Source organism: Tamandua tetradactyla, chromosome 22 (genome assembly GCF_023851605.1).
Source record: "Tamandua tetradactyla isolate mTamTet1 chromosome 22, mTamTet1.pri, whole genome shotgun sequence".
NCBI classification, from domain to species: Eukaryota; Metazoa; Chordata; class Mammalia; order Pilosa; family Myrmecophagidae; genus Tamandua; species Tamandua tetradactyla.
The window spans coordinates 46923956-46949234 of NC_135348.1; the positions used below are offsets into that span (position 1 = coordinate 46923956).

Below are 25279 nucleotides of genomic sequence, written 5' to 3' on the forward strand. Positions count from 1 at the left end.
GGCTCAGAATTGAATATCATTATTCAGTCCTGAATCCTACTGTGTCACGGGGGTGGAGCACGCTACTGAATACCTCCTCATCATGTCCTAGAAATGGGAGTGAGGCCAGTGTCACTAAAACCATACAGACTGAGAAGGGAAAGAGAAGGAGTCATTCTCTAGGGAAAAATGTGGGTCCTGTGCCCATGAGAAGTACCAGTGAAGGCTGGGGATGGGGATGGAAGAGCAGCAGATGCTACCCTTTCAGGGTTGAAATGAGACTCCTTTTAAGGATGATGTGTATAGTCCTACCACTACAATACAAAGTTCCATGTATATAAGCAGTTTATTCTAAATGCATTTTATATATAGGTTAGCAGTATAAATATTAGTAGTGAAAATAAAGAAAAAAGCTATATTTTAAATGAAGAACTTACATAAATTGTCATAACTTTAAGAGGTTTATTCTAGCATCTCTTGTCTAGTTTGATGAGTATGTTCAGAACCTGAATATCAGTAGTAAAGGGATATATGTTTAAATTAGTTTAGATTTATGATGAGATAGATAGGCATATAAAGAAACAAATATGCACACTATGTTCTTGTCTTAAAAAATGTATTTATTGGACCACTTCCTTTTAAGTTCTTTAAATATATATGTTAATGTTATAGAAAAGGAGAAGGAGTTTTTAAATCTGACAACATTTCTACTATATCCATCCTAAAAGATGTGCTCTCTAAAGAAGCTACCAAAAGGAAAATCAGCCTCAACATATCATACGGTAAAAAAAAAAAAATGAAAAAAGAATCAGTGTCTCTCTCTCTTTTTTTTTTTGTCATTGTTACAATAAGAAAGTTTTTATATCACAGTGACTTACCTAATTGTGCCTGGATCACCTCCTTCTAGAGATAAATGAAGTATCAGTCAAACACACTTTAAAGTTAATCCACCCAAAACTGGAGTACCAATTGCTTTTGGCTAAGAAGGTACAGTTAATTGATGCTTTAAAAGTAAGTAAATGTATCATGGGCTCATGATCATTATTTTATTGTGATAGAATTTTTAAAATTACAAATATTTTCATTTTATACTTGGATTGAATTTTGAACATTAAAGTGCTTCTGTTTTTTATTTTAAATAAGGAATTGCAGGTTCATGAGGGAAATACAAACTTTCTGGTTCCAGAATACCGCTGTATTCTGGAAGAGGCAGATCACCTACAGGAAGAGTACAAAAAGCAGCCTGCACATCTGGAGAGACTCTACGGTTAGTGGGCTATTCTAGAATACCTTGCTATCTCATTTTTTCCCCTTCTTTTGCCCAACTTTATTTTCCTCTGGCTATTCGCTAATGAACGTGTAGGAGATGAAGCTATTAAGTGCAGAATCTGCCTACAATATGTCACAATGGTCTCCTTATAAATACACCATTTATTGTAATGTTATATATACTGATATCAGCTCAAAAATGCCAAATTTTAATTGTCTGAATTAATAGCGTTTAGCCAGTTAAGACAGTTATTAGCCAAATGATTGATTACCTGACACCTTCAAATGCCCCCCAAATACATTTTTTTAAAGCATCAACATTTTTAGGTTTTGTATATGTTAAATAATGGAGTGACATGCTTAGAATGCTTAGATTCTCAAGCAGTCATCTTCATTAAATCTCTTTCTTTAAATAGAACTAATCAGTGACAGGAAATTAACATTGTTCTTCATAGGCATGATCACTGATCTTTTCATCGATAAGTTCAAGTTCAAAGGCACCAATGTAAAAACCAGAGTACCTCTTCTATTGGAGATTCTGGACAGTTACGATCAAAATGCATTGATTGCTTTCTTTGATGCTGCATGAAATATGAACAAGGTAAAGTCCCAAAACGAAAGGTCCATTTTAGTTGAAAATTGTTAAAATTACAAGTTAACTGTATATACTTTTATTCAAATGCTTTTTGATAACATTTAAAAATATTTGAAATATAATAACTTTTTTTAGTAGTTGTTTTTTTTTTGACAAGTGGAGATTTAAAAAATAGGGTTTTTATATTTAAAACATGAGTGGAATGAGTATAAAAGATTTTAATGAATTTTTACAATATGATGTTTTAATTTTAAAATTGAGGAATATTTGGAAAATAAAGTCAAATGTTTAGCAAGCTAACATTTATGAACTGCTTTACAGTTTTAAAAATATGTTTAGATACATTACCTCATTTGAGCTTCACAGCTGTCCTTTTAGTTGGTCAAAGCACATGGAAAACTAAACACATGACATGAGGTTAAGAAGACATGTCATTCATTTGTGAATTTGGGACTAGAACCCAGGTTCTTGTGGCTGGTTTGTGTCCTGGATAGAATGTATGCCATGAACTAGAATTAACCTACAAATTGTTTTTTGGTTTTTTTTCTAGCAGTTGAGGTTGATTTGCACAGATATGTCTCTTGCTCAGTAATGTTTTGTGACCTACGCTACAGTTATAATGCTTGAATTGGCTCAGTGTGACTTGTGGCCAGGGAAATGTTGCACAGATAGGGGTGCATCTTAATTTGATGTGCTATAACCAATCAAGCTATACAGTTGTACTACACTCTGGAAAAAATACTGAGGGCTTCTTAGATTTTCTTTTTTTATTGGAATCACTAACTTTCTTTTTTATCATATATGAAGGAAAACATAATTTTAACAATGCAGACTTTCATTTTTCATTAATCTTACTGCAGATTTCATTTTCAGGGAATATCTAACAGTTTTTTAAAAATGACAAAATTATAATGGTAAAAAAAAATGCATGTTTTCAAGAAGGGCATACCCGTGAATTTGCCAGAAAACAAAAATGTTTCTTAATTATATACTGTATTTATTATGTGCAGTAATCCTTGTTATATATTAAATGTGAAAATTTATTGAAGGCACATATAGATGAGTTTGTGTTAATAACGTCATATTGTTTTTTACTATGTTTAGACATCCTTCATTTCTAAATGGAGCATATCTCTGTCTAGGTCACTAAAATTTTACTCTTTTCTGTTGGGTGCCTTCAGGTTGGGGGAAAGTGGATAAAAAGTAATGCCCTTCTAGTTGAATTTCTTGTAGTATGTTTACTATATGTTATAAATATCAACATTGTTAAGGTGCATCTTAACGTATCGTCATCGTAAAAAATAAAGCGCTAAGAGAGAACCTCGCCTACGGTGAATGAATGCCTAACTGGAAGATGACGTCATAGCCTGCCATTGAGTGCTGCTACGTAAGCATCGTGCTAAATTATTTAGGCAATTATTTAATTTAATCCTAACGATAAGCATATGATCTGTAGATATTACTACTCCCAATTAATAAATAATTAAAAAAACAGACTAAGGAGATACTGACTAACTTGACTAAACTAGCAGATGGAGTCAGATTTCGAACTTGGGAAAAGGAGGCCCCCGGGGAATGCCCGTAATGTTGCTAATGCTTGCGCAGCCTTGCCCTGATTCTGGAGACCGCCCCTGCGTTCCCGGGTAAAGCCCGGAGCGGCCCGTAGTGTTGCTAATGCTTGCGCAGCCTTGCCGATTCTGGAGACCGCCCTTGCCCTGCGCCCGCGGAGCGGCCCGTAGTGTTGCTAATGCTTGCGCAGCCTTGCTCTGCGCCCGCGGACCCTGCAACCCCAGGTAGAGCCTGGAGCGGCCCGTAGTGCTGCTAATGCTTGCGCAGCCTGGCCGATTCTGGAGACCGCCCCTGCCCTGCGCCCGCGGAGCGGCCCGTAATGTTGCTAATGCTTGCGCAGCCTTGCCCTGATTCTGGAGACCGCCCCTGCGTCCCCGGGTAAAGCCCGGAGCGGCCCGTAGTGTTGCTAATGCTTGCGCAGCCTTGCTCTGCGCCCACGGACCCTGCGACCCCGGGTAAAGCCTGGAGCGGCCCGTAGTGTTGCTAATGCTTGCGCAGCCTTGCCGATTCTGGAGACCGCCCTTGCCCTGCGCCCGCGGAGCGGCCCGTAATGTTGCTAATGCTTGCGCAGCCTTGCCCTGATTCTGGGGGCCGCCCCGGCCCTGCGCCCGCGGACCCTGCGCTCCCCGACCCTGCGCCCCCCGGGATGAACCAACCGGAAGCGCTAGCCCCGCCTTTCGCCCCGCGTGCTGCGCAGGCGCCTTCGTCCCTGTTGCGGACCGACGGCTCTCCACCCCGCTTCTCCTTGCCTTCCGTCACTCCCTGCGACCGCGTCGCCTTTGGTGACGTCAGGAGCCTGGGCTGCTGCCATTGGCCCATTTCAATAGTCGCGGGCTACTTGAACTGCAGGAACAGCCGCCGCTGCGGCGGGCTCTCGCTGCGTCCTGCAGGCAACCCTAGTCCTCTACGCCCGGCGGTGCCTGCCTGCGGCTCTCGCAGCTTCCTGTGTCCCGCGCGGTCTCTCCCGGCCCTCCCGGCCCTCCCGGCGAGGCCGGGCAGGCTGGCCGGGTGCGGCGGGTGCCTGCAGCTGCCGCGCTCCTGGGCGGGGTCGGCTCGGCGGCCGGTGGGCGGAGTGCGCGCTGCTCGGCGCCGCAGGCGAATCCCGCGGTCCGCTCCCGGGAGTAAGGATGTTGGGCAACTCGGCGCCGGCGCCTGCGTGCCGCGAGGCAGGCTCGGCGCTGCTGGCCGTGCAGCAGTCGGCGCTCCGGGAGGACCAGGAGAACATCAACCCCGAGAGCATGGTGCCCTTCCAGCAGCCGCGGACGCGGGCGGGGCTGGCCGTGGCGAAGGCGGGCACCGCGCGAGGTCCAGCTCCGCAGCAGAGGCCCAAGACGCGGCGGGTAAGCAATGAAGGTGCTCTATGTCGGGGTGATCCAGGCGGACCAGGACGAGAGAGCCTCGTCGGGGCTTTGCAGTGCGCGCGGGGCAGCGGACTCCCTGGTCCCCGGTTTCCGCCGTGGGGGCTGCCACGGCCCGAGCCCACCACTAAGCGTGACGCCCCGGACAGCGGGTGCGCACGCCGCCAGGCGCTCTGCGAGAATATTTCTGTAGCTGCTGGGGTCAGGCCGAGCCCCGCAACACCGGCGCGGATGCCCTCTCCGCTTTGTAAGCTCAGGCACCGCGCTTCCCCCGGCTCCTCCACACGAATTGCCTGGTTGAGAGAGGGCCTCGACTTAGGGACGAGTGTAAAAATACTCAACTTTTGGTAAATTCCGCCATTTTAGATGGATTTGCTCCGTTGCTCCACCCTGGGGCGAAAGGGGTAACTAACACATTTTTCCAACTGTTTCCTAAACTTGTCAACTTTTGGCCTGCCACCCACCCATCTTGTGGCCTTGATTAGTTTTGCATCATTCCGCTTAGTATCAGCTTTCTGTAGTCATAGGAGGAATGCCTGTGGCAGGGTGGAACCATCTCTCTGTCTTTATGGCTACTTAAACTATTCCTTGCCTGGACTTTGTCCTGTGTAGTAATTTTTCTTACAAAGTATTTGGGAATAAAAGCAAAGCTTGAGACCCATAAGGGGAAGAAGAGAAAATTCCATTTAATAGATCTAAAGCCAGTTATTAATTTCTTTTTAGGTTGCACCTCTTAAGGATCTTCCTGTAAATGATGAGCACGTCCCTGCTCCTCCCTGGAAAGCAAACACTAAGCAGCCTGCATTCACTATTCATGTGGACGAAGCGGAAGAAGAGACTCAAAAGAGGCCAGCAGGATCTAAACACACGGAATGTGAAGATGTCCTGGCTTTTAACTCAGCTGTTACTTTAGCTGGACCAAGAAAACCGCTGGTACCCCTTGATTATCCAATGGATGGTAGTTTTGGTAAGTTTTAAATCTATACCAAATCTAGGTAATTATAATTATTAAATAGGTTGTATTAATGGTTTAAATTTGAAGACAATATTATCTTACTTGATCCTTTCTATACAAGATCAGATAAGGAAATCCTATATAGAGATAGTTTGACATTGGACATTTCACAGCTAATACGTGACCTATTGACCTACAATCACATCAACTTAATTTCATCTCAAACACCTAATTTAATCTATCCCTGGGAAATTTTACTTGGTTGGGAGACTAAATTACCAAAAGTTAATTTAAGTGATGAAACAAGCACACACTCGTAGTTTTAATCTGTTTGAAACGCAGTAACAAAACTAATTTTCTCATTCACACCCATGCTAATGAAACCATTTAGCCCTGCTTCTAGTTTTTACATAACTCTACTTTTAATATGCCAGGCTCTGAGGGCACACAAAGCCTTTAGGGCAAAGCCTACATAGTATCTTTTTATATTATCTAAAAAGTTGGAATTTGAATGCTTTTTCTAATGGAACCACTGGCTACCATTTCTTATCATCACTCATGGAAGGTGAATGATAACTAGCTTGATACAATACTAGCCTTAAACTCATTTTCCTGTTAGTGGCCTGTCAGTATTTCTTTTCTCATTAATTAAAATCTTTCCAAACTTAATGGACAGAAATACTAAATCCAGAGTGAAATATGTCCTTTGTCATGAGAAGCCCCTTTTAGAAGCCCTTTGGTAGTAAGAGATTGCTGACAAGGCACTTGGTTTTAGCTGTTAAATAGAAACTCAGTTAACATAATCATATCTGTTGAATTCTCCCAGAGTCACCACATACTATGGACATGTCAATTGTATTAGAAGATGAAAAACCAGTGAGCGTTAATGAAGTGCCAGACTACCATGAGGACATTCACACGTACCTCAGGGAAATGGAGGTAAAAGCTCTGAATCCAGTTTTGTGTGCTATTACTCATTAGATGCTGCCAGGTGAAATTGAGAGGTAATGTCTAACTGCTGGTGAATTATTCTAATGCTTTATTTATGTTTCTAGAATTAGAACCTTTGTTAATAGTAGAAGTAACCTAACTTTTGCCAACAGGTTAAATGTAAGCCCAAAGCGGGCTACATGAAGAAGCAGCCGGACATCACCAACAGCATGCGGGCCATCCTGGTGGACTGGCTGGTCGAAGTAGGGGAGGAATATAAGCTACAGAGTGAGACCCTGCACTTGGCTGTGAACTACATCGACAGGTTCCTCTCATCGATGTCTGTGTTGAGGGGAAAACTTCAGCTTGTGGGCACTGCTGCTATGCTGTTAGCTTCGTGAGTCCGGCTTTGTTTGTTGGATGAAAATTATTGGTGCTTTCTGAGTAGGGAAGAAATTGTAATTTTTCAATGGCATTCTAACAAACCACACAAGGCAGAGGTAACAACTGTGCGCGGTGGGCAGGTGAAAAACTTCTGATTTAGAACATTAATTTTCCCAGATCTGGATTCGAAGGTACCTTCTTAAACATGGAACCTGGCGACATTTTAATATACAAGGACAGATTACAAAGCTTAAAACTGGATCCCTCCATAATAAGTGTGCTTTCTGACATATTAGCAAGATCTCACATGAAAACTGTATGTAAAATGTTTTCTTAAGGCTTGTATTTTCTAAATTTTCAGCTGCTTTATGAACTGTAGCATTGTTCGTATCTTGGGGAATTTTATGCATCTCAGTTCTTCCCTTTGATCAACACTGGGAGAACTACCTCAAGTCTCTTAGTGATCTGGGCCTCTTAATTAGTAAGTAGAAACCCAGTCTCTGTTAGAAATGATGGGCGAGGATCAGTGGAAATAGGTGATGGGAGAGCGTGAGTTTCAGTTTCATTTCACATATATTCTTTTAATGGAATTGCAGAAATGGGAACAGCAAGCTTGCTCTTTTAGAAGGCCTGATATTTAAATCTTTTTCTCATTATAGAAAGTTTGAAGAAATATACCCCCCGGAAGTAGCAGAGTTTGTGTACATTACAGACGACACCTATACGAAGAAACAAGTCCTGAGAATGGAGCACCTAGTTCTGAAAGTTCTTGCTTTTGACTTGGCAGCACCAACAGTGAATCAGTTTCTTACCCAGTATTTTCTGCATCATCAGCCCACAAACTGCAAAGTTGAAAGTTTAGCAATGGTAAGTTTGTTGTGTTTTGTTGAACCAAGACTCTTAGGTGACAACTAGGGGCAAGCCCTAGTTTTTATTGAAAGAAGAAAAATCCAGGATGAGAAATATTCCAATTTGAGACTATGGAGGTGTTTTCTTTGGTTGCTGCTATAGATCCAATCTATAAGATGAGATGTGTCAAAGGTGAGTTCTTGAACTTTTTTGGTCATAAAGTATTTGCTTTTTCATTCCAGTTTTTGGGAGAGTTGAGTTTGATAGATGCTGACCCGTATCTGAAGTATTTACCATCTGTTATTGCCGGAGCAGCCTTTCATATAGCACTCTACACAGTTACAGGGCAAAGCTGGGTATGTATTAAATTGTCCTTCTGCCTTATGAATGAAACACTGCAAGTTAAATACTTCTGTAGAACTGATGAATACATACGTTCTATAGAAAAACTTAAAATATATGTTATTTAAAGTGTCTTAGATGTTTAATAACATTTGTTCATTTGGTCAGTAGAAAACTTAGTCATAACTTGGATTTTGAAAGTTGTGCTTAAAGAATTGGGACCATACAACTGGTTGCTGACAAAGAAAACTAGTACAAATGGATCAGTCAACCAAAGAGGCGGAACAGTGGCCTGAGAAAACGGATTAGTCCTGAAATTTAACATGACAGGAGCTTAATGCCAACTACTAACTCACTGTGTTAGTGTCTCTTGCTAGAGACAAAACTCACGGTTCTCTGCTCCCTTCTCTGTAGCCTGAGTCATTAGTACAAAAGACTGGATATACCCTGGAGAGCCTTAAGCCTTGTCTCACGGACCTTCACCAGACCTACCTCAGAGCACCACAGCACGCACAGCAGTCAATAAGAGAAAAGTATAAACATTCAAAGTAAGAATTAATAAGCAGATATTAAAGAAGCTTGCTTTCCCAAGTGGTCGTATGGTTCAGAGGTCTTTGACATTTAAAGTTAGAAGCTGTTCTCTTAGCGGGTTGTTTTAACACAGCGCAGTTAATGCACTGGGAGCAGTGTGTAGGGGGTGTGCATATGTTTGGGGGAACACAGATAAATCATTAACTCAATTAGACAGAAACAGCATTTTTGATCTTCCACTATATGTATTTATTCTATGGTCTACTGCACCCAGTGAATGCCTACCAAAAAATAATGTGTTTTTCCCTTACTTACAGGTATCATGGTGTTTCCCTCCTCAATCCACCGGAGACCTTAAATATGTAACAGTGAAGAAACTGCCTGTTTTCTAAGATGTAAATCATTCAGAGTCTGTGTTGTACAGTTTTTATCTTAGGTTTTAATTTTACAATCATTTCTGAATACAGAAGCTATGGTCAATTACAAATTATGATATCTATTACTTTTTAAATGGCTTTAATTTGTATATCTTTTGTACATGTAACTATCTTAGATACTTGGCTTATTTTAAGTGGTTTTGTTAAGCAAAGTATTAATAATGCCAGCTGTCATGATAATAAGAATTAATAAATTGATTTGGAAAACCATAATTTGCAAGTCATTTAATCTGAGATAAGATCTGACCTCTTCAGGATTTCACTGATAAAAACCAACTCTAACTTGATGGGGGAATGAGGAGCGTCCCCCTAAAATAGTTTTAGGAATACAGAGCCTCAATTTCTGTCATTCATTTTCCTAAGCAACTGGGCCATTTGGATATGACCAGATCTAAGCATTTCTGGAATAAATCTCCTGATGAGTCTTCTCAGACTCTTTTAGCCCAGCCCTCTTTTCTGCCTCCCTACAAGCAGTCTGTGAAAAATGCTACTTCATCAGTTTGACCTACATCACAGCTACTTCTGAGAGGAGAAAAAGAATGAACGCACAAATTTAACAGAAAGGTTATGGATGGGGTGGGATATTTTTGTGCAAATTAACAGACAAGAAATATTCCTCATAATTTATTTTAAAGCATAATATAAAAACAACTAGATTTTGTAATGCATTTGGGAATAAAAAATATTCAGGGTTGTTAGCACTGAATAAATATCCTTTAATAATATATATAACTTAATGTTAATTAGCAGCTCTCTTCTTTTTTCTTTTTCTCACTGGCTTTTTAGTTTGTGCTTTCTCTTGTTTCCCACCGATGGTCTGCGTTCTATGAAGAAGCAAAAGAAAGTAGAGCTAACAAACTAACAATGTTAGTACTGAGTCCAGGAGTGGGGGAAGCAGAACAGCAAAACCCAGTGGTTTATTTTGCTTCACAGAAATAGGTTTTCTTTGTATTTTTCTAATAGGATAAAAATTTGCCAGTGATGAGAGTAAAATATAGTAATTTTACAAGGCATCCAGCCTTGTAACTCAATTTTATGATAGAATTAGATCCCAATATTTGTAACTCTCAGGTTGAAGAAACTACAGGAAGAACAGCTGGGTTTCTAATGAAAATTATATGTCTTCCATAGTAGATAAGATGAGATTAAAACATGAGGCTATCAGCAAGCTCTGAAAGTTTGAATGTGTGTATACATTTGAAATTGGAACTTTTTACCTGATTTTCTTTGGATTCTTGTCTGGTTCTAAAACGATCATTTCTTCTTCTTCACTGTCTGTGAGTACTATAGGGGTATCTTTAAAGAAAAGTTATAAAAATATATATATAAATTATTATCCTGGAAACATTCCACATGTTTATGTCAGGTTTTAAAGCTCCATTTCTTCCTAAGTAGAAAGCTCAAGCAACTACTCTTTGGGTGGAGGCGCAGAGATCTTTGTCTTCCCACATCTCGTCCTCCTTGGCAGTGGTAGGTCTTTGGAGCCCTTGAAACCTATATAAATTCTTCCCCCTATTTTCCTAAAAGTTCTTTAACCATGTGATACATGTTCATAATGTTAGAAAAAAAAATCTATGTATCATTTCTGTAGAACCAATTTGGAGACGACCTGAATTCAATCTGTCCGCTGAGTTGCTAGTGCTACTCTTATGGTACATACAATTTATCTTAAAATTAGCAAATTTTAAAGATTTAATTACTTTTAATTTCAAACTTTTAAGGAAAAGTCCTAGAGGCAAAACTGTTGGTCAAAAGGCACATTAGCTCTAAAAGATTTCTGGCAAACTGCCTTCCAGAAATACTGTTAAATTTCTATTTCAGTAAGTCATCTCTAAGAACCCATTTCCCATGCTTCTGTGCCAATATGGTGTTTCTAATACTGCCCAATACAACGTTACCTCATTTTTTTGCTTTGATTTGAATTTATTTCCTTTATGACTTCCAGGGCTGACCATGATAAAGGTTGTTAGCCATTTGTTTGCTTTGAGAATTGCTTTATATCTTGCCCATGTTTGTCCTGAGCATTCATAATATAAAATGTGAATTAAACCTTTTTCCAGTTTGTTGCTTGTATATCAACTCTTGACATTTTGAGTTTCCAATTAGTTTCCTTTTAAAAAGTTACATTCAATATAGAATTCTGTGCAGCACTGAGGAAGAACGTGGCTGATTTTTATGTCCTGACATGAAAACCTCTATGTTCATTCAAAGTCCCTGTGCTTATGCAACTTACTTCATTGCGCATACATACAGTAAATAAATACAAGGAAATAAATCAGTCTGGAAGAATAATACCAAATTAACAGAAATTGACTAAGAGTTCAAATCAATGGGTTTTTTTTTTTTCCTTACTTGAGTAGTTAAAAAAAAAAAAGGCCACAGGCTCCTAGTATGTGCATTACACATCTAACAGTATCACCGCTGTTTCCCCAACAAACCAGATGGGAAATGCATCCTCTAGTCGCCTACCATCCTATTTCCGAGAGCCTCCTTTGATTTGTTTTTACTACATAAAAAAGCAACTCGCTATTTTCTTATATCGAACAGGCAAAAATTTGGCCTTAAAAACATTCATAACTAACATCAACAATTTCTTTTTTGCTCTCAGAATGCAAGGAACTTCTAGGATTACCAGTACTCCAGGCACTTTTAGAATTTTTCTATGTTCGAATACTATACTATCCAATATGGTAGCCACCAGCCACAGAGGCCTATTTAGAGTTAATGAAAATTAAATAAAATTAAAAATTCAGTTCCTGTTAAGTGCTCAACAGGCATCTGTAACTAGTGGCTACTACACTGGACAGTGCAGAAACAGAACATTTCTATCATCTCAGAAAGTCTGACTGGACGGCACTACTCTTAAGGGCTTTTTGTGTTTAGAGTTGAGAAACTACTCAAAGAAAAGACAGCAGGCAGGAATGAGATCTTTAGGAAACTTACCACCTTAAAATTGGTCCACTTATATACATATTTTTAATTAAAATTGCCATTATCATTTACAAGCCAAAGTATACCACTACTCCACAAAGACAGGCATACTATTTTAGAAAATAATCGGAATTAAGATTGTGGTGAGCCTAAGTTTAGCTGAAATTTAAATCACAACACTCAGCCTCTCTGAAAAGGAATCACTAATACAAAATAAGATCCCTAAAATAGAGAGGTACATACCTAAAACACATTACATAAGAGCCACAAAGTGTGTCACCCACCTTGGCCTCCAATATTGGCAATGTGAGCTCCAGCAACCACTTCTGTGCTGTCAAGGACGACAGCTTCATCTCGGCCACCTTCATCTTCATCTTCCCTCTCAGAACCTTCCAGATCACCCCAGGAGTTTTCTATTCCCTCTCCAATTTGGGCAGTTCCAGGGGTCCACAACACAGGTTCAGAAACACTTAATAAGTTAAGAAAACTGAGTAACAAAAATATTGCTATTGTTAAAAAAGATGAGAATGAAAATTTTCTTTTACAATCGATTTAAGTGTCTCAATTCTACAGGGAAAGAAAAGAACTTACTAATAGCTCTATCATATACAGCTGAACAATCAAGAAAAGAATAAAGGACACAATTAATGGTCAGAAATACTGAAACTGGCTCTCATCATTTTAGTTGTAGTAATAAGTTTGGTGACTGAATGGAATAAATATTAAAACGAACAATGTAGAAAAGTTCATAAAATGTGTGACCATGCCATCAAGATTAAAGAACAATTTTCCAAAAGAAAATGAATTCCTGAAAACTGGTTCTTAAAATATGAAATTTTCTGGTCTTGGCAGGATAGCTGAAGAGAAGCTACATGTTACACCACTGACTCAAAGGGACTCAAATCACTAATTCATCTTGTATCTTAAGTGTTTTCACCAGTTCCTAGCAAGATAAATTTAGCCTTTTAGAAAACCAATTCCAGTATGTACATCCTTCCTATTCCCCGAATAATGCCAAGTGTTATGAGTCTTTTTGTAATTACTGCAAGAAACATAAAGATACACTTCTGAAGGAGGCTCAGCCTCAGCGATGATTTCTTCTGCTTTCTCTTCTACGTCAGAGGTATCGATAGGGGCTTTTTCCATTTTAAATGCTGTGATCCGGTGATCTGCTATAGACTCTGCAAAGCCAAACTTTCCACCTTCTTTCCTGTGTGTGGGAGTTATTTTGGGGTGTGTGTGTGGAGGAATAGAAAGAAGACAAGAAGGGGAAAAAATCTGTTACTATTTTTTCCTGTGATTCAAGAGATACATGGAAACAGAATTGGTTTACCTGACTAATTTTACTTCACTTCTATTTATTACCATTTATTTACTGAGCCATGTGTTAGGTGCTTAAAGCATGTTATTCTCTAAGCCCCAAGTCCATGTTCCCGGGTTGGTATGAGCCTCCCACACAGCAGAAGAGACTCTCAAGTGCTGGGTTATGCATCTTGTTTTCTGTATCTTGCTTAAGGTCACATAATTAGAAGTGGAGAACGGACTTAACCCCAGTTTTGATTCTTTCCATTAATTTATGTTAACAGATTCTTTTTTTCCCAAGAAAACACTAATTTTTAGAGAATAATCTTACTTGGATTTTCAATACAAGTCACTAAACTGAAATAAAATATCATGAGCAGGGTTCAATCAACTTTCAAAAAACATACTAAGTAGTATATTCAACTGAGCTGTGAAAATTACACAATTGACTTTGTATTAGAAAGGGCTTTAAAAGAAAAATCCATAAAAAGACCATTTAGTTCTGAAAAAAGAAAACTTACCTAACTTTCTGGTCATTCTCTAAAGCTTTCTGTATAAGCTCTGTAATTTCTGCTACTTTTACACCAGCTATTTTACTGCATCTCAAAACCTATTAATAAAAATGAATTCAATTATTTAAAGACAACATCAAATAACTTTCTCTACAGAAACTAAGAAAAAGAATCTCTTACCTAAGGGTTTAGTTTTTCTACATTTATAATTTACTTAAGCCTACACTTTAAATTCAGTTATGAAAATTATACAATGCAAAAACAAACTAAGGTAAGATGTGAGAGTTGTTTAAATTATTTAAAGGGCAAACGTGTTAAGGGAGTAGATACAAAAACCCGTTTTACGTAACTTAAAGGGCACCACTGAAGAGGTGCATACATTAGACGCTCGGGGATGAACTAACCTCCTTTCTGCCTGGTGACTCACCACACTAGTGGGAGACAGGGCGTGCACTCGGGGTCTCCTGGGAACCTTTTAGAAGACAAAGACCCCCAGCCCCAGGGATCTAACAAACCAGCCTCTGGAAACAGGGTCTGAACAGTGATCACGATGCTGGCAAAACTGAGCACGATGGTGACAGGAGCTATCTGCTGGACAGCGTGTCCTTGACACATAGCCTCACATCTTTCTAACAATCACGGGGTGTAGGTAACACATTTCCCATTTTACTGACAGAGAAACTGAGGCCGAGATAGTAAATCATCTGCCCAATGTCAGCTAGTACAGGGCAGAGGTAGAATGCACACGAAAGCAGTCTGTGCTCTCAACCACCTACATAAAATGCTATGCGGCAATCTAGTTTTCAAAAGCCCCCAGGTGAATCTGATAGGCAGTTGAGAACCATTGCTTATTGTACCCAAGTTCTAGAAATAAAACTATTTTTCTTTTTTACCTAATTTCTCCTTTTTGACTTTTACTTACTGATAGAGACATAAAATTTTGTTTCTGACTGGGAGAGAAAAAGTGCCCCTGTATCGGAAGGGGCACCCTCGGGCTGGCCAGAGGGAGGGGCGCGGGAGGGAGAGAAGTCCACAGAATGTGGCAGGGGTACCGAAACCAGATTCTACACACCCCAGAACTCAGCACCGAAAGCATCCTCAATGGATTTTGGTTGAAAGGCAACAAAAAGGTTCCAAAGAGAAGAAACTCATTATTTTTTTTGGAAGGGAAAATGTAAAACTGTCTTTATTCCAGATGATATGATAGGTTATTCTAGATAATTCTAAGAAAACTATAAATGAGTTCCTAGAACTAATAAATCATTTAGTAAAGTCAAAGGATACAATGTCAATATACAAAAATCAATCATATTACCATGTGCTAGCAATGGCAACTGGAAATTGCAAGATAAAAATGCCATTTTTAATAGTATCGAAACCATGGAATACTTATGGATACATTTTCTGATATATGTGTCAGAACTGTACACTGATAATCACAAACCACTGTTGAGAAATTAAGGATGAGGAGGTAAAAAATGAGGTGATGATGAAAAGAGACTGAGATGGTAGCTCTGAGAATGAGGATCACTATGACTGCATGACAGAAATCTGATGAAGGTGCATCAAGTGTGTCACACTTACACAGTACTACCACTAATAACAAAGTAAAAATTTCAGTAAGTCTCTTTCTCTTCTTGTCCATAAGCCAAAACGGCTTTTCAAAATATCCTGCTTTGGAGAATGAGATGTGCTTTCTTTGTAAATCTTATATTCTATATCCCATCATGTTATTAGACTTTATATCATACGATGTTTTAGGCTGGCGATCTTCAAATCAGGGTAAAGGGACCACTAGGAGCACGGGACAGAGCGAAGAATTGCTTGGTAGGAGACAGACTCAGAGAGTTGAAAGGAAAATAATTTCCAGGCCTTCAACTTCTATATATATTCTTCCCTAAATCCAATTTTTCAAAACATTTTCCTGCATTCTTTTCCTTCCCTTCCTTCCCCTTTCCATTGACCCCTACGACAGCGAGCCTTCTTCCACTTTAGAGTAGAATACACATCTCTCATCCGTCCCAAGTCTTATTATTGTGCCTTATGACTGGATTTGAAATCATCTGGGGCACCAACCAAAGGGACGTTTTAGACTGTACAGCTCCTGAGAGAAGAGAATGAGAGGGAAACAAAGCGAGTTTAGGTATGACACACTGGTGGAAGAATGCCTTGCTTTGAAAGTCTACTCAGGGATGTTATGTGAGATGTGCGTGAAGGTTCTCCAAGAGGTCTAAAAATCTGGATAATTTTAGAGGAACTGATTGCCGATCTTTAATTTCTATGTGTTACTTTCTTAATATTTTTCTGCTGAGAATACAGCTGTACACTTTCCCACTTCCCTGTTCACAATCATCCTTTTTCCTCTACCAAAACAAAGGCATCGTCTTCACACATTATGAATCCTAAAGCAGGGTACTTCTCCAGTGGGTGAAAACCTCTAGTGTACTGAATCTTTTTTTTTGGTTCCCCTATTATTTATTTTTAATCCATATATTTTACTCATCTGTCCATACTGTAGATAAAAGGAGCATCAGACACAAGGTTTTCACAATTACACAGTCACACTGTAAAAGCTATATCATTATACCATCAACTTCAAGAAACATGGTTACTGGAACACAGCTCTACATTTTCAGGCACTTCCCTCTAGCCTAATACACCTTAATCCAAAAAGGGGATATCTATATAATGCGTAAGAATAACTCTAAGATAACCTGTTGACTCTGAAATCTCTCAGCCACTTACACTTTGTTTCATTTCTCTCCTTCCCATTTTGGTGCAGAAGGTTTTCTCAATCCCTTGATGCTGAGCCCCAGCTCATTCTAGGATTTCTGTCCCACGTTACCAGGGATGGTTACAGGTTACACCCCTGGGAGTCATGTCCCACATAGAGAGGGGGAGGGCAGTGAGTTTGCTTGCCATGTTAGGTGAGAGAGAGACAGAGGTTCTCTGGGGGTTCTCTTAGACAAAAGAGGTTCTCTGGGGGTGACTCTTAGGCCTAATTTTAAGAAGCTTAGTCTATCCTTTGTGGGGATAAGTTTCATATGAACAAACCCCAAGACTGAGTGCTTGGCCTACTGATTTGGTTGTCCCGACTGCTTGAAAGAATATCAGGAGTTCTCCAAATGGGGAGAATTTTCCCACTTTCTCGCCGTTCCCCAAAGGGGACTTTGCAAATACTTTTTATTTACTGTTCAAATTACTCTGGGATTTATCAGGGCATCCCTCTGGACAAACCTACAAAATCTCATGCCCTATTCAAGGCTCCATGTACCTATGACGTTCAATTAAACTGTCCATATAAGTTATATTAGGAAATGCACTAGTCAAAATACAAATTTTGTACCAAATAAACATTTTTGCTTTAGTCTCACGCATAATTTAAAGTTTTAAAATATGAATTACCATCTATTTTCAACACCCTGCAATACTGACATTTTTTTGTTCTCCTCATGCAAAAACATTTTTTTAATTTGTACAGTTAGTCACTATCATATACACTCTAGGCCATCCTATATTATACATTTCAGTTGTTATCATCTATCTTTCTTTCTGGTTTCATTTGTGCCCCCAGCCCTCCTCCCTCTATCATTCTCACACTCAGCTTCAATCAGTGTACTAACATTATTGTGCTACGATTAGGAAGTATTGTGCTATCCATTTCCGAATTTTTACAATCAGTCTTGTTGCACAACCTGTATCCCTTCAGTTCCAATTACCAAATATCTACACATTTCTATCTCCTGATGGCCTCTGATCTTAACTGAAATTCTCCAAGTACATTCATTCACGTTAATTCATTATCAGTGAGACCATACAGTATTGGTCCTTTTGAAGAAACTTATTTTTAATGGGACATTAATCAAAATACTAACTTGATCTTTTAGTAGCATTATTCCACCACTGGATTGGATGGTACAAATCTCTCGATGCTTATTCATAGCAATCACCAGCAAGCCATCCATTACACGTTCTTCTCGTTCATTAGGATCCACCAGTAAATAAGCTCTGAAGTGTATGTTAAAAGGATCTGAACAAATCTGGAAGACTAAATACTTGTCATTTTTTAGGACAATGGAATTTTAAAAAGACAGCATCAAAAAAGTCAACACAGTAAGGGTCTAAGCCTGTGGATTTACTCATTTGAGTCACTTTAAAGAGAAAAAAGACAAGATAATTATTGTTCATATGAACACAAAATGAATGCTACATGGCAATCTCTAGCTAAGTACAGTAAAATCACATTAAGTCTGTATATTGTTTAAATAATATATAATCTAAACCTAAGGCTATTTCTTTGATTTAAGTGACTCCCAGAACTACTCCAATTAGATACTCCACAGTCTTCTGCCTTCCATCAGGCCACAATAATTCTTACTCCTTTTCTCAAATTAGAGGCTTGCATACAATTCTCTTAGCAACTGTACATCCCTAGGAAAAATAAGAGGCTAATGCCACAATAAATTCATAAATTTTTAAGTATACCATGAAAGGAAAAACATTGTAAAGGGTCGTCATCACAACAAAAGTTTGTCTTGTCTATGGAGAAAGCACTTTGCCCACTAATACTCTTAAAAAGAAAGAAAAGGAACTATAAGGCTCTTTAATATTAATGGAGAGGTTAGTTCATTTGTTCATAAGCATCTGTAGCGCAAGAAAGCTCCCATTTGTAATTTCAGCTCCGTGACAAGGTGAGACTCACCCCTGCTGGAAGAAGGCAAAGCTGACGCAAATGGGCATATGGTGGATACTCAATGGCACAGGATCACGCTCTTCAGGTGTATACTGTTTCAGAATAAAAGGTTCAATAATTAGTCACTATAAAGTTATTAAAAAACAAAAAATTCAACTTGGGGCAGTGCGACGGTGGCTCAGCGGCAGAATTCTCGCCTGCCATGCCAGAGACCTGGGCTCAATTCCTGGTGCCGGTCCACGCAAAAAAAAAATTCAGCTTGTACATCAGATATTAAAATAAAAAATGAAATTTTTTTAATTCTTAGTGAAAACTTAAATACCTTCTTTTACTATTACCTGTATGACTGTGCCATTCAAGTTTCTCAAAACTTAATAGCATTTTTCAAAAAGTTTTATTGAAGTATAATTTATGTACCATAAATCCACTCACTGTAGAGTTCAATCTTTAATAAAGAGTTGTACAACTATCACTACAGTCCAGTTTTTGAACTTTTTTTTTTAAACATTACTCCCTAAAATCCCCTTGAGTCTATTAACAATCAATCCTCATTCTGTTCCCCAAGAAATCTCTGGTCTGCTTTCTGTCTCTATAAATCTGTCTCTTCTGGGCTGTTCATATAAATGGAATCAACTTGTAATCTTTGGATCTGGCCTCTTTCACCTAGCATAATGTTTCATTCACCTTGCATCAGCTGCTGGGTCCCTTTTACAGCTAAAAGACACTCCACTGTAGGGACAGAACTCTGGTCTTCACATGCACAGCGGAGCCAGCATTCCTGGTTAGGGCTGGTTTTGTGCAGGGGCCTGCACCAGGCGGCCACAGGGACTCCTGCCCTGGGAAGCTGCCCTCAGGGAAGGTGCTGCCCCAAGGGAGCTGGAAGCTCAGCCTGGGCGCCTGCCCCCACGCGCAGGACCCGACTCAGGCCAGGGGCTTCTGCAAGCACGCCAGTGGTCACATGAGAACTCAGGCAGCACTGGCCGCTCCACTGTGGAATCCTGGTGCCTAAGGGAGCAGAGCAGACTTTCTTCTCGAAGAACTGTGGTTGGCTGTTCTGACCTGTGCCATGGCACTCTGAAGCAGTCCCACAAAGATGCTGCCTTTATTTCACCTGACTCGGAACTGTCCCAAGGTAGAGATGACTGTCTGAGAAGCATGTTTCAAAAATACTTAAAGGCAAATGTATTAGCCACTGCCACATGGGGCAAGGAATAACAGTTGATGCAAACAACAGACGTCAAAAAGTCTGGGAAGAAAGGTTAGGGATTTAAAAAGTTGGATGATCTTAAATCATTAACCGAATCTTTTCCCTTAATGAGCCAGAAAAACAAAAGCCAAGCCAAAGCTAGCAGAAGGAAAGAAAAAAGCTTCAGAGTGGAGATAAGTGAAGAGGAAAACAAAAGAACCAACGAAACAAAATTGGCAAACTTTTAGATAGACCGACCAAGAATAAAAGAAAACTCAAATTACCGAAATCAACCACAAAGTGGTAACATTACTACTAACATTTACAGGAATAAGAAAGGATTATAAGAGAATACCATGAACAATTATATGACAACAGAGTAGATAACCTAGACAAAATGGATAAATTCCTAGAAACAAACTGACAAAACTGACTCAAGAAGAATTAGAAAATCTGGATTCGACTCTAACAAGATGATAAAAAATCTTCTAACAAAAAAAAAAGATCTGGGACCAGATGGCTTTACTGGTGAATCTGTGGAACACTTTAAACATTTCTCTTTCTCAAACTGTATCCAAAATTAGGAGGGAATGCTTCCTAACTTGTTTTATAAGGCCTATATTACCCTAATAAAATAGATAGTACAGGAAAGAAAAACTACATACCGGTATCTCTAACAAGTCATATACAAAACTCAACAAAACGCTGGGAAACTGGATCCAGCAGCCTATGAAAAAGGATTATTACATAACTAAGTAATTCCAATTGAAGTCTATACACAGGAGAATTGAAAAAAAAAAGTCATACATAAATGTTTTCTTACTGACACATGCAACAACATGGAACCTTTAAAACATTAAGTTATGTGAAAGAAACTAGCTACAAAAGGACACATCTGGATTCCATTTATATGAGTTGTCCAGAATAGGCAAATCCAGACAATGAAAGCAGATTAGCAGTTGTCAGGGGCTAGCGAAAAGGGTGCTGGGGTGTGACTGCTTGAAGAGTATGGGGTTCCTTTCGGGAGTGATGAAAATGTTCATAATTAGATAGCAGTGATGGTTATATGATATGGAGAATGTGCTAGAAGTCAATGAATTACATACTCTAAAAAGTTAAAATGCTGAATTTCGTGTTGTGTGAATTTTACCTAAATAAAAAGAAATTATTTCTTCTCACTGAAAAAAAGAAACCATAAAACATGTAACACTTTGTTTATCCAATGGCCAGATGATGGACATTCAGACTGTTTCCAGTTTTGGGCTATCATGAATAATGCTGCCAGGGACATCTGCATACAAGTCTCTGAGTCAGCATTTTAATTCCTCCTGGGTAGGCTCTAGAGGCTTGGAACTGCTGGGCTGTATGGTGAGTTTATGTTACACTTTTTAAGTAAACACAAAACTTTTCCAATGGGGCTATACCATTTTACATTCCCACCAGCAATAACTTTATAGTATTTTTTTTATTTGTATGCTGTATGGTGGGGTCACATCTCATTATTATTATTCCATGTGAGTATCCCACTGTTGCAACACCATTTTGTTGAATTTTTGTTTATTTGATTTGGGAAGTGTATGGACCAGGAATTGAACCTGGGTCTCCTACACGGCAGGAAAGATTTCTACCACTGAAGTACCCTTGCACCCTTTTTATAGTATTTTTTAATTGCTCTTCCTTTCAAGTCCCCTAACGACTCTCTACTCTTTTTAACTTGCTTACACCCATTTCCTCTTCTAAAGGAATATATTTCTAATGTTAATAAATCTTTTGTTCCTACCTCTAAGTCTTTAAAGAGTCTGCCCCAGCCCAATGCATAGAAGCAGCGTGATGACTGCTTAGAGATACAGGCATCTGATATTTCCTTTAAAGTTCAAGACTCAAAGTGCCACTACACTGCACTTTCATTATTCTAGAAGGTAATTTATGAATAAAAACGTACATACCCAACAGAAAGAGAAAGACTACTTAAACAGTGTAGGTTAGTGGTTTTCTAAATGTGGTCCCCAGCGGCAGCATCAATATTCCCTGGGAACACTATGTTAAAAGAACTACTAGAAATTTCCAGGTCCTACCACAGGCCTATTCTGGGAGTGGGGTCTAGCAATCTGTTTTAATAAGCCCTCCAGGTTTTTCTGATGGACTTCTGTTATCTATTCCACTTAATGCACAGAAGTCCTGGAGGGAGATCTGAATCTGTTGACTCCTCAGTCTATTTCAATTATTGCATACCTCTCAAAAGGGAAGCATCTCACTGTACCGAGAACCATGTATTTTCTCTACATGGCCACTAAGCATAAGCTTACTTCTTCTAATGCTTAATTCTAAACAGCAGTCATCCAGTTCTATTCTGGAAAACATGGCTAAACAGCGCTTCTATTGACAAGACATTTTAATACAGGAGATTTAAGAGATTTCAACAGCAACCCTGACCATGTTAAATTTTTGCCTCATGAACAAATTTCAGAACTTGAAATGTCTTCTTGACATGACTTCACTAAAAAAATGTTGCCTGCACATCCAGGACACTCATTCACTCATACAACAGAGTACAGCTCTCATCATGGAACCCTACCAGTGTCACTTCATCTCCTTGGACTGACACATCAGGTCTTCGAAAGTGACACAGGGCCACAATTGCAGCAATGCTGGCAGCATCAATAATATTCCCATCATGATTTAATAAATGTAGATCCACACGTATTTGCCAAACCTGAAATTTAAAATAAAAATTAAAAATCCTAACTCACTACAACCAGGTCCTTCTTATCAAGAAAAGTTAGTACCGTGTGCAGACTTTTCTCCTGCAGTCAAAATGCCCTTATTCCTTCTATTTAATTAATAAAAGTATATTTAGAAAAATATTAAGCCAAACAAACATCTGAGATACAATAGCTCACCTTTCTATGAGTCATCTGACAACATTAAAATATATAGTCTATAAATAAACAAAATCATTCTATGCTTAAGATTTTCCTAACTTGAAGACTAGTTATTTTTTACGGTATTTCCTGAGTTTAAACCCCAAATTCTTAGGCTTTACTTGCTAATATTTATGATTACTTTACAAGTTACGAAAATTGCAGGAAATATATTCAAGTATGGGATGAGAAAAGAGAAAAGTTAAGTGACATTTTTAGGAACCAAAGAGCTGGTCAAAATACCTTAAGCAAGAATAAATTGCCAAGTATCATTATGCACAATTTATTGAAATTAAGATTTCCAATGTCGGCCCTACCATCGACTTATGTTTTGGCCCTGCATAAACTGAGGAACCTATCTAAGTTAAGGATTTCATTTGTTCTACAATTCTTCTCCATAAAAAAGGAAAGTATTACCTGATTCTATTAACTCACTTAAGGAACAAAAATGTGAACAAAATATATGAAAAATCCACATGTTCTTTGAATGAAGCATTTTACAGAAATCCAAGTTGATATTTTCACCCTTTTAAAATGACGTTTTTATCCCTTCAGAAAGAGATGACACCAGGCTCTACAGTAAGAACTTAGGAGCATGTGAAGTGAAGTGAAATAGTTCAAAACTGAATTAACTAAAGCACACTAATAGGGCCCCACAAATCAACAATATTCATCCAGAATTTTGGGCATATTCCCCACCTTTTCACCAGCAACAACACAGAGAGATTCAGTGTCTATACACTTCGAATTTCTTAGACATCTTTCCAAGAGTCGATTCAACTTCACCAAGAGATCTGACTGCCTATGAAGACAGGAATGGGCTATTGTCATGAAATAAAACACCAGGCATTAAAACAACAGCTCACTGCTGTTAGGTTTTCCTCAGACTAAAGCAGCTTAAGAAAAAGATTTAAATACCTTCCAGGTTCAAAAGCTGGGGCAGCCATCTGAGACAGTTCAAGGTTAAAAAAAAGAATACCTTCTGTTGCCCTATTGAGTTTTGGAGAAACAAGGTCACAGGAAACCTGTCCGAGAACTCTGCAAAGATAAAGAGTACAAATCTGTTATGTAAATATATTTCCAATAAAAACAAAATAAAATCTTAAACAGATACCAACTGAGTTTTGATTTTACTTTGAGTAATAACATACTTGGCATGACATCATAAGAGGCAGAAGTTACACATCAAATACAGTTGTAGATACTTGCAGAAAGAAAACATATTGGAATACCTGATGACCTCTCTCTGCCCACCAAAAAAGCCACTTTCATTACACTATTTACTACCCTACAGATTTTTTTTAAACTCCTGTTCTTTTAATCAATAGCCTTTTATTTCTCCTCTCTAAAAGAAATGTTTTTTTGATATAAGATGGCATGAAAACTTGAGACTTAAGAATGTTCATATATCATGGTCCGCAAACATTGCCTAACCAAATATACCCACAACTTCCAAATGAATATAAAAACATAGCTCCCATCCACTCAAGAGAAAAAGGAAAGTGGGGCCTACTTAATGATAAGATGTTCAGGATTTCTACACTTCTTACATTAGAATGTAAAAAGAAGAGGCGACTGCAGTAAGGAGAACAGAGTCTCGTCACAGCTGGCTGTCAATATAATTTACAGAGCTCAGAAAGAACAACCTGAATATCCATGTGACAGAAAATACAATTATGATGAAGATTAAAAACTAAAAGTTGTGACTGTAAAACAAAAAAATCCTAAGTTAAAACATACTTATCTGGGGCAGCTAAAAAAAAATACTGTCCAGACTTCCTAGCTGCTCTGTAAACAACCGGGCCAAAGTTGTTTTTTTTTAACTACTGCCTACTGAACTTATGTCTAACTTGAATCCTTTGTTACCTTGTTTTCCCAAGTTCCACAACACAGCAGCCATAATCTGTCCCAAATGCGATCTTGATGCTCCTATAGTCGTAGGTGTGTCTGCCATCCAGCCGCTGTAAACACAACGTTCGCTCATTTATTCCTCCAACAAACATTCACTGAGGAACTACTACGCGCCAGGGCCCGTTCTCAACACCCGGAGAAAGAAACGGTGTTGACGTCCTCGCCATCACGGACGACAGAAACGAGGCGCCTGGAGTGCGCGGCCCGGGGACCGCGGGGCCGAACCAGGCCTTGGGCGCGGGGACGCAGCGGCACCTCCCCACGGGCCTCGCGGGCTTCTCGCGGGCTTCCCGCGGGCGAATGGGCCGCGCCTCCCAGGGGTCGCACGCAGCGCGCGGCGCCGTGGGGTCGCTCACCTTCTTCTCCTCGATAGCGCGCAGCAAGAAGCGGCGCTCGCAGTTGGACAGCGGCGTGTCTTTCATAGCGCGGCGGGTCACAGGCCCCACCGGTAGCAGACTCCGCCCAACACGCGCCCTGTCCTCTCGGCGCAGAACATTTGCGTCATCAAGGTGCGCCCGCCGATGGTGGGAAAGCCCCGCGGCCGACGCTAGTGCGCAGGCTCAGGGCGACATCCCGGCAGGCCTAGGAAAGCACACCCGCCGGCCGACGCTAGTGCGCAGGCTCA

General features: G+C 39.5%; 3 protein-coding genes across 5 annotated transcripts in view; 2 read left to right on the top strand and 1 right to left on the bottom strand.

The window, feature by feature from the left end:
- The window catches only part of BBS7 (Bardet-Biedl syndrome 7), a 55314-nt gene extending 51968 nt beyond the window's left edge, over positions 1–3346 (top strand). For both annotated transcript variants that reach the window (XM_077140158.1, XM_077140159.1), the window contains exons 16-20: positions 652–761; positions 887–990; positions 1123–1246; positions 1704–1849; positions 3115–3346. In XM_077140158.1, coding sequence (XP_076996273.1) covers positions 652–761; positions 887–990; positions 1123–1246; positions 1704–1837 — 472 coding nt within the window. In that variant the 3' untranslated portion in view covers positions 1838–1849; positions 3115–3346. The remainder of the gene's footprint in view (positions 1–651; positions 762–886; positions 991–1122; positions 1247–1703; positions 1850–3114) is intronic.
- Positions 3347–4539: 1193 nt separating this feature from the next.
- CCNA2 (cyclin A2) lies at positions 4540–9405 on the top strand. The gene is made up of 8 exons (XM_077140160.1): positions 4540–4752; positions 5494–5737; positions 6552–6664; positions 6829–7052; positions 7699–7906; positions 8131–8244; positions 8645–8778; positions 9079–9405. The coding sequence occupies exons 1-8, from the start codon at positions 4540–4542 to the stop codon at positions 9125–9127; spliced, it is 1299 nt and encodes a 432-aa protein (XP_076996275.1). The 3' UTR covers positions 9128–9405.
- A 404-nt stretch (positions 9406–9809) lies between these two features.
- EXOSC9 (exosome component 9) lies at positions 9810–25199 on the bottom strand. 2 transcript variants are annotated; one of them, XM_077140161.1, is made up of 11 exons: positions 25011–25194; positions 24610–24704; positions 23662–23781; positions 23443–23545; positions 22398–22535; positions 18646–18728; positions 17819–17951; positions 13953–14041; positions 13193–13339; positions 12414–12598; positions 9810–10494 (listed from the first exon to the last, which is right to left on the bottom strand). In XM_077140161.1, the coding sequence occupies exons 1-11, from the start codon at positions 25074–25076 to the stop codon at positions 10412–10414; spliced, it is 1242 nt and encodes a 413-aa protein (XP_076996276.1). In that variant the 5' UTR covers positions 25077–25194; the 3' UTR covers positions 9810–10411. The 2 variants fall into 2 exon arrangements, with proteins under 2 accessions (XP_076996276.1, XP_076996277.1); XM_077140162.1 differs by lacking the exons at positions 17819–17951; positions 18646–18728 and having other exon boundaries at positions 25011–25199.
- Positions 25200–25279: the final 80 nt, after the last annotated feature.

What these genes read in the sequence shown, in the direction of transcription:
- CCNA2 (XM_077140160.1), top strand. Translation starts at nt 4,540, where the DNA reads ATGTTGGGCAACTCGGCGCCGGCGCCTGCGTGCCGCGAGGCAGGCTCG. An exon ending in TCCAATGGATGGTAGTTTTG is followed by an intron (nt 5,738 to 6,551) that starts GTAAGTTTTAAA and finishes GAATTCTCCCAG; the next exon opens with AGTCACCACATACTATGGAC. An exon ending in GAAAAGTATAAACATTCAAA is followed by an intron (nt 8,779 to 9,078) that starts GTAAGAATTAAT and finishes CCTTACTTACAG; the next exon opens with GTATCATGGTGTTTCCCTCC.
- EXOSC9 (XM_077140161.1), bottom strand. Translation starts at nt 25,076, where the DNA reads ATGAAAGACACGCCGCTGTCCAACTGCGAGCGCCGCTTCTTGCTGCGC. An exon ending in TTTGCCTTCTTCCAGCAGGG is followed by an intron (nt 17,952 to 18,645) that starts GTGAGTCTCACC and finishes CATACACTTCAG; the next exon opens with AGCTTATTTACTGGTGGATC. An exon ending in GCTGAGCCTCCTTCAGAAGT is followed by an intron (nt 12,599 to 13,192) that starts GTATCTTTATGT and finishes TAACTTATTAAG; the next exon opens with TGTTTCTGAACCTGTGTTGT.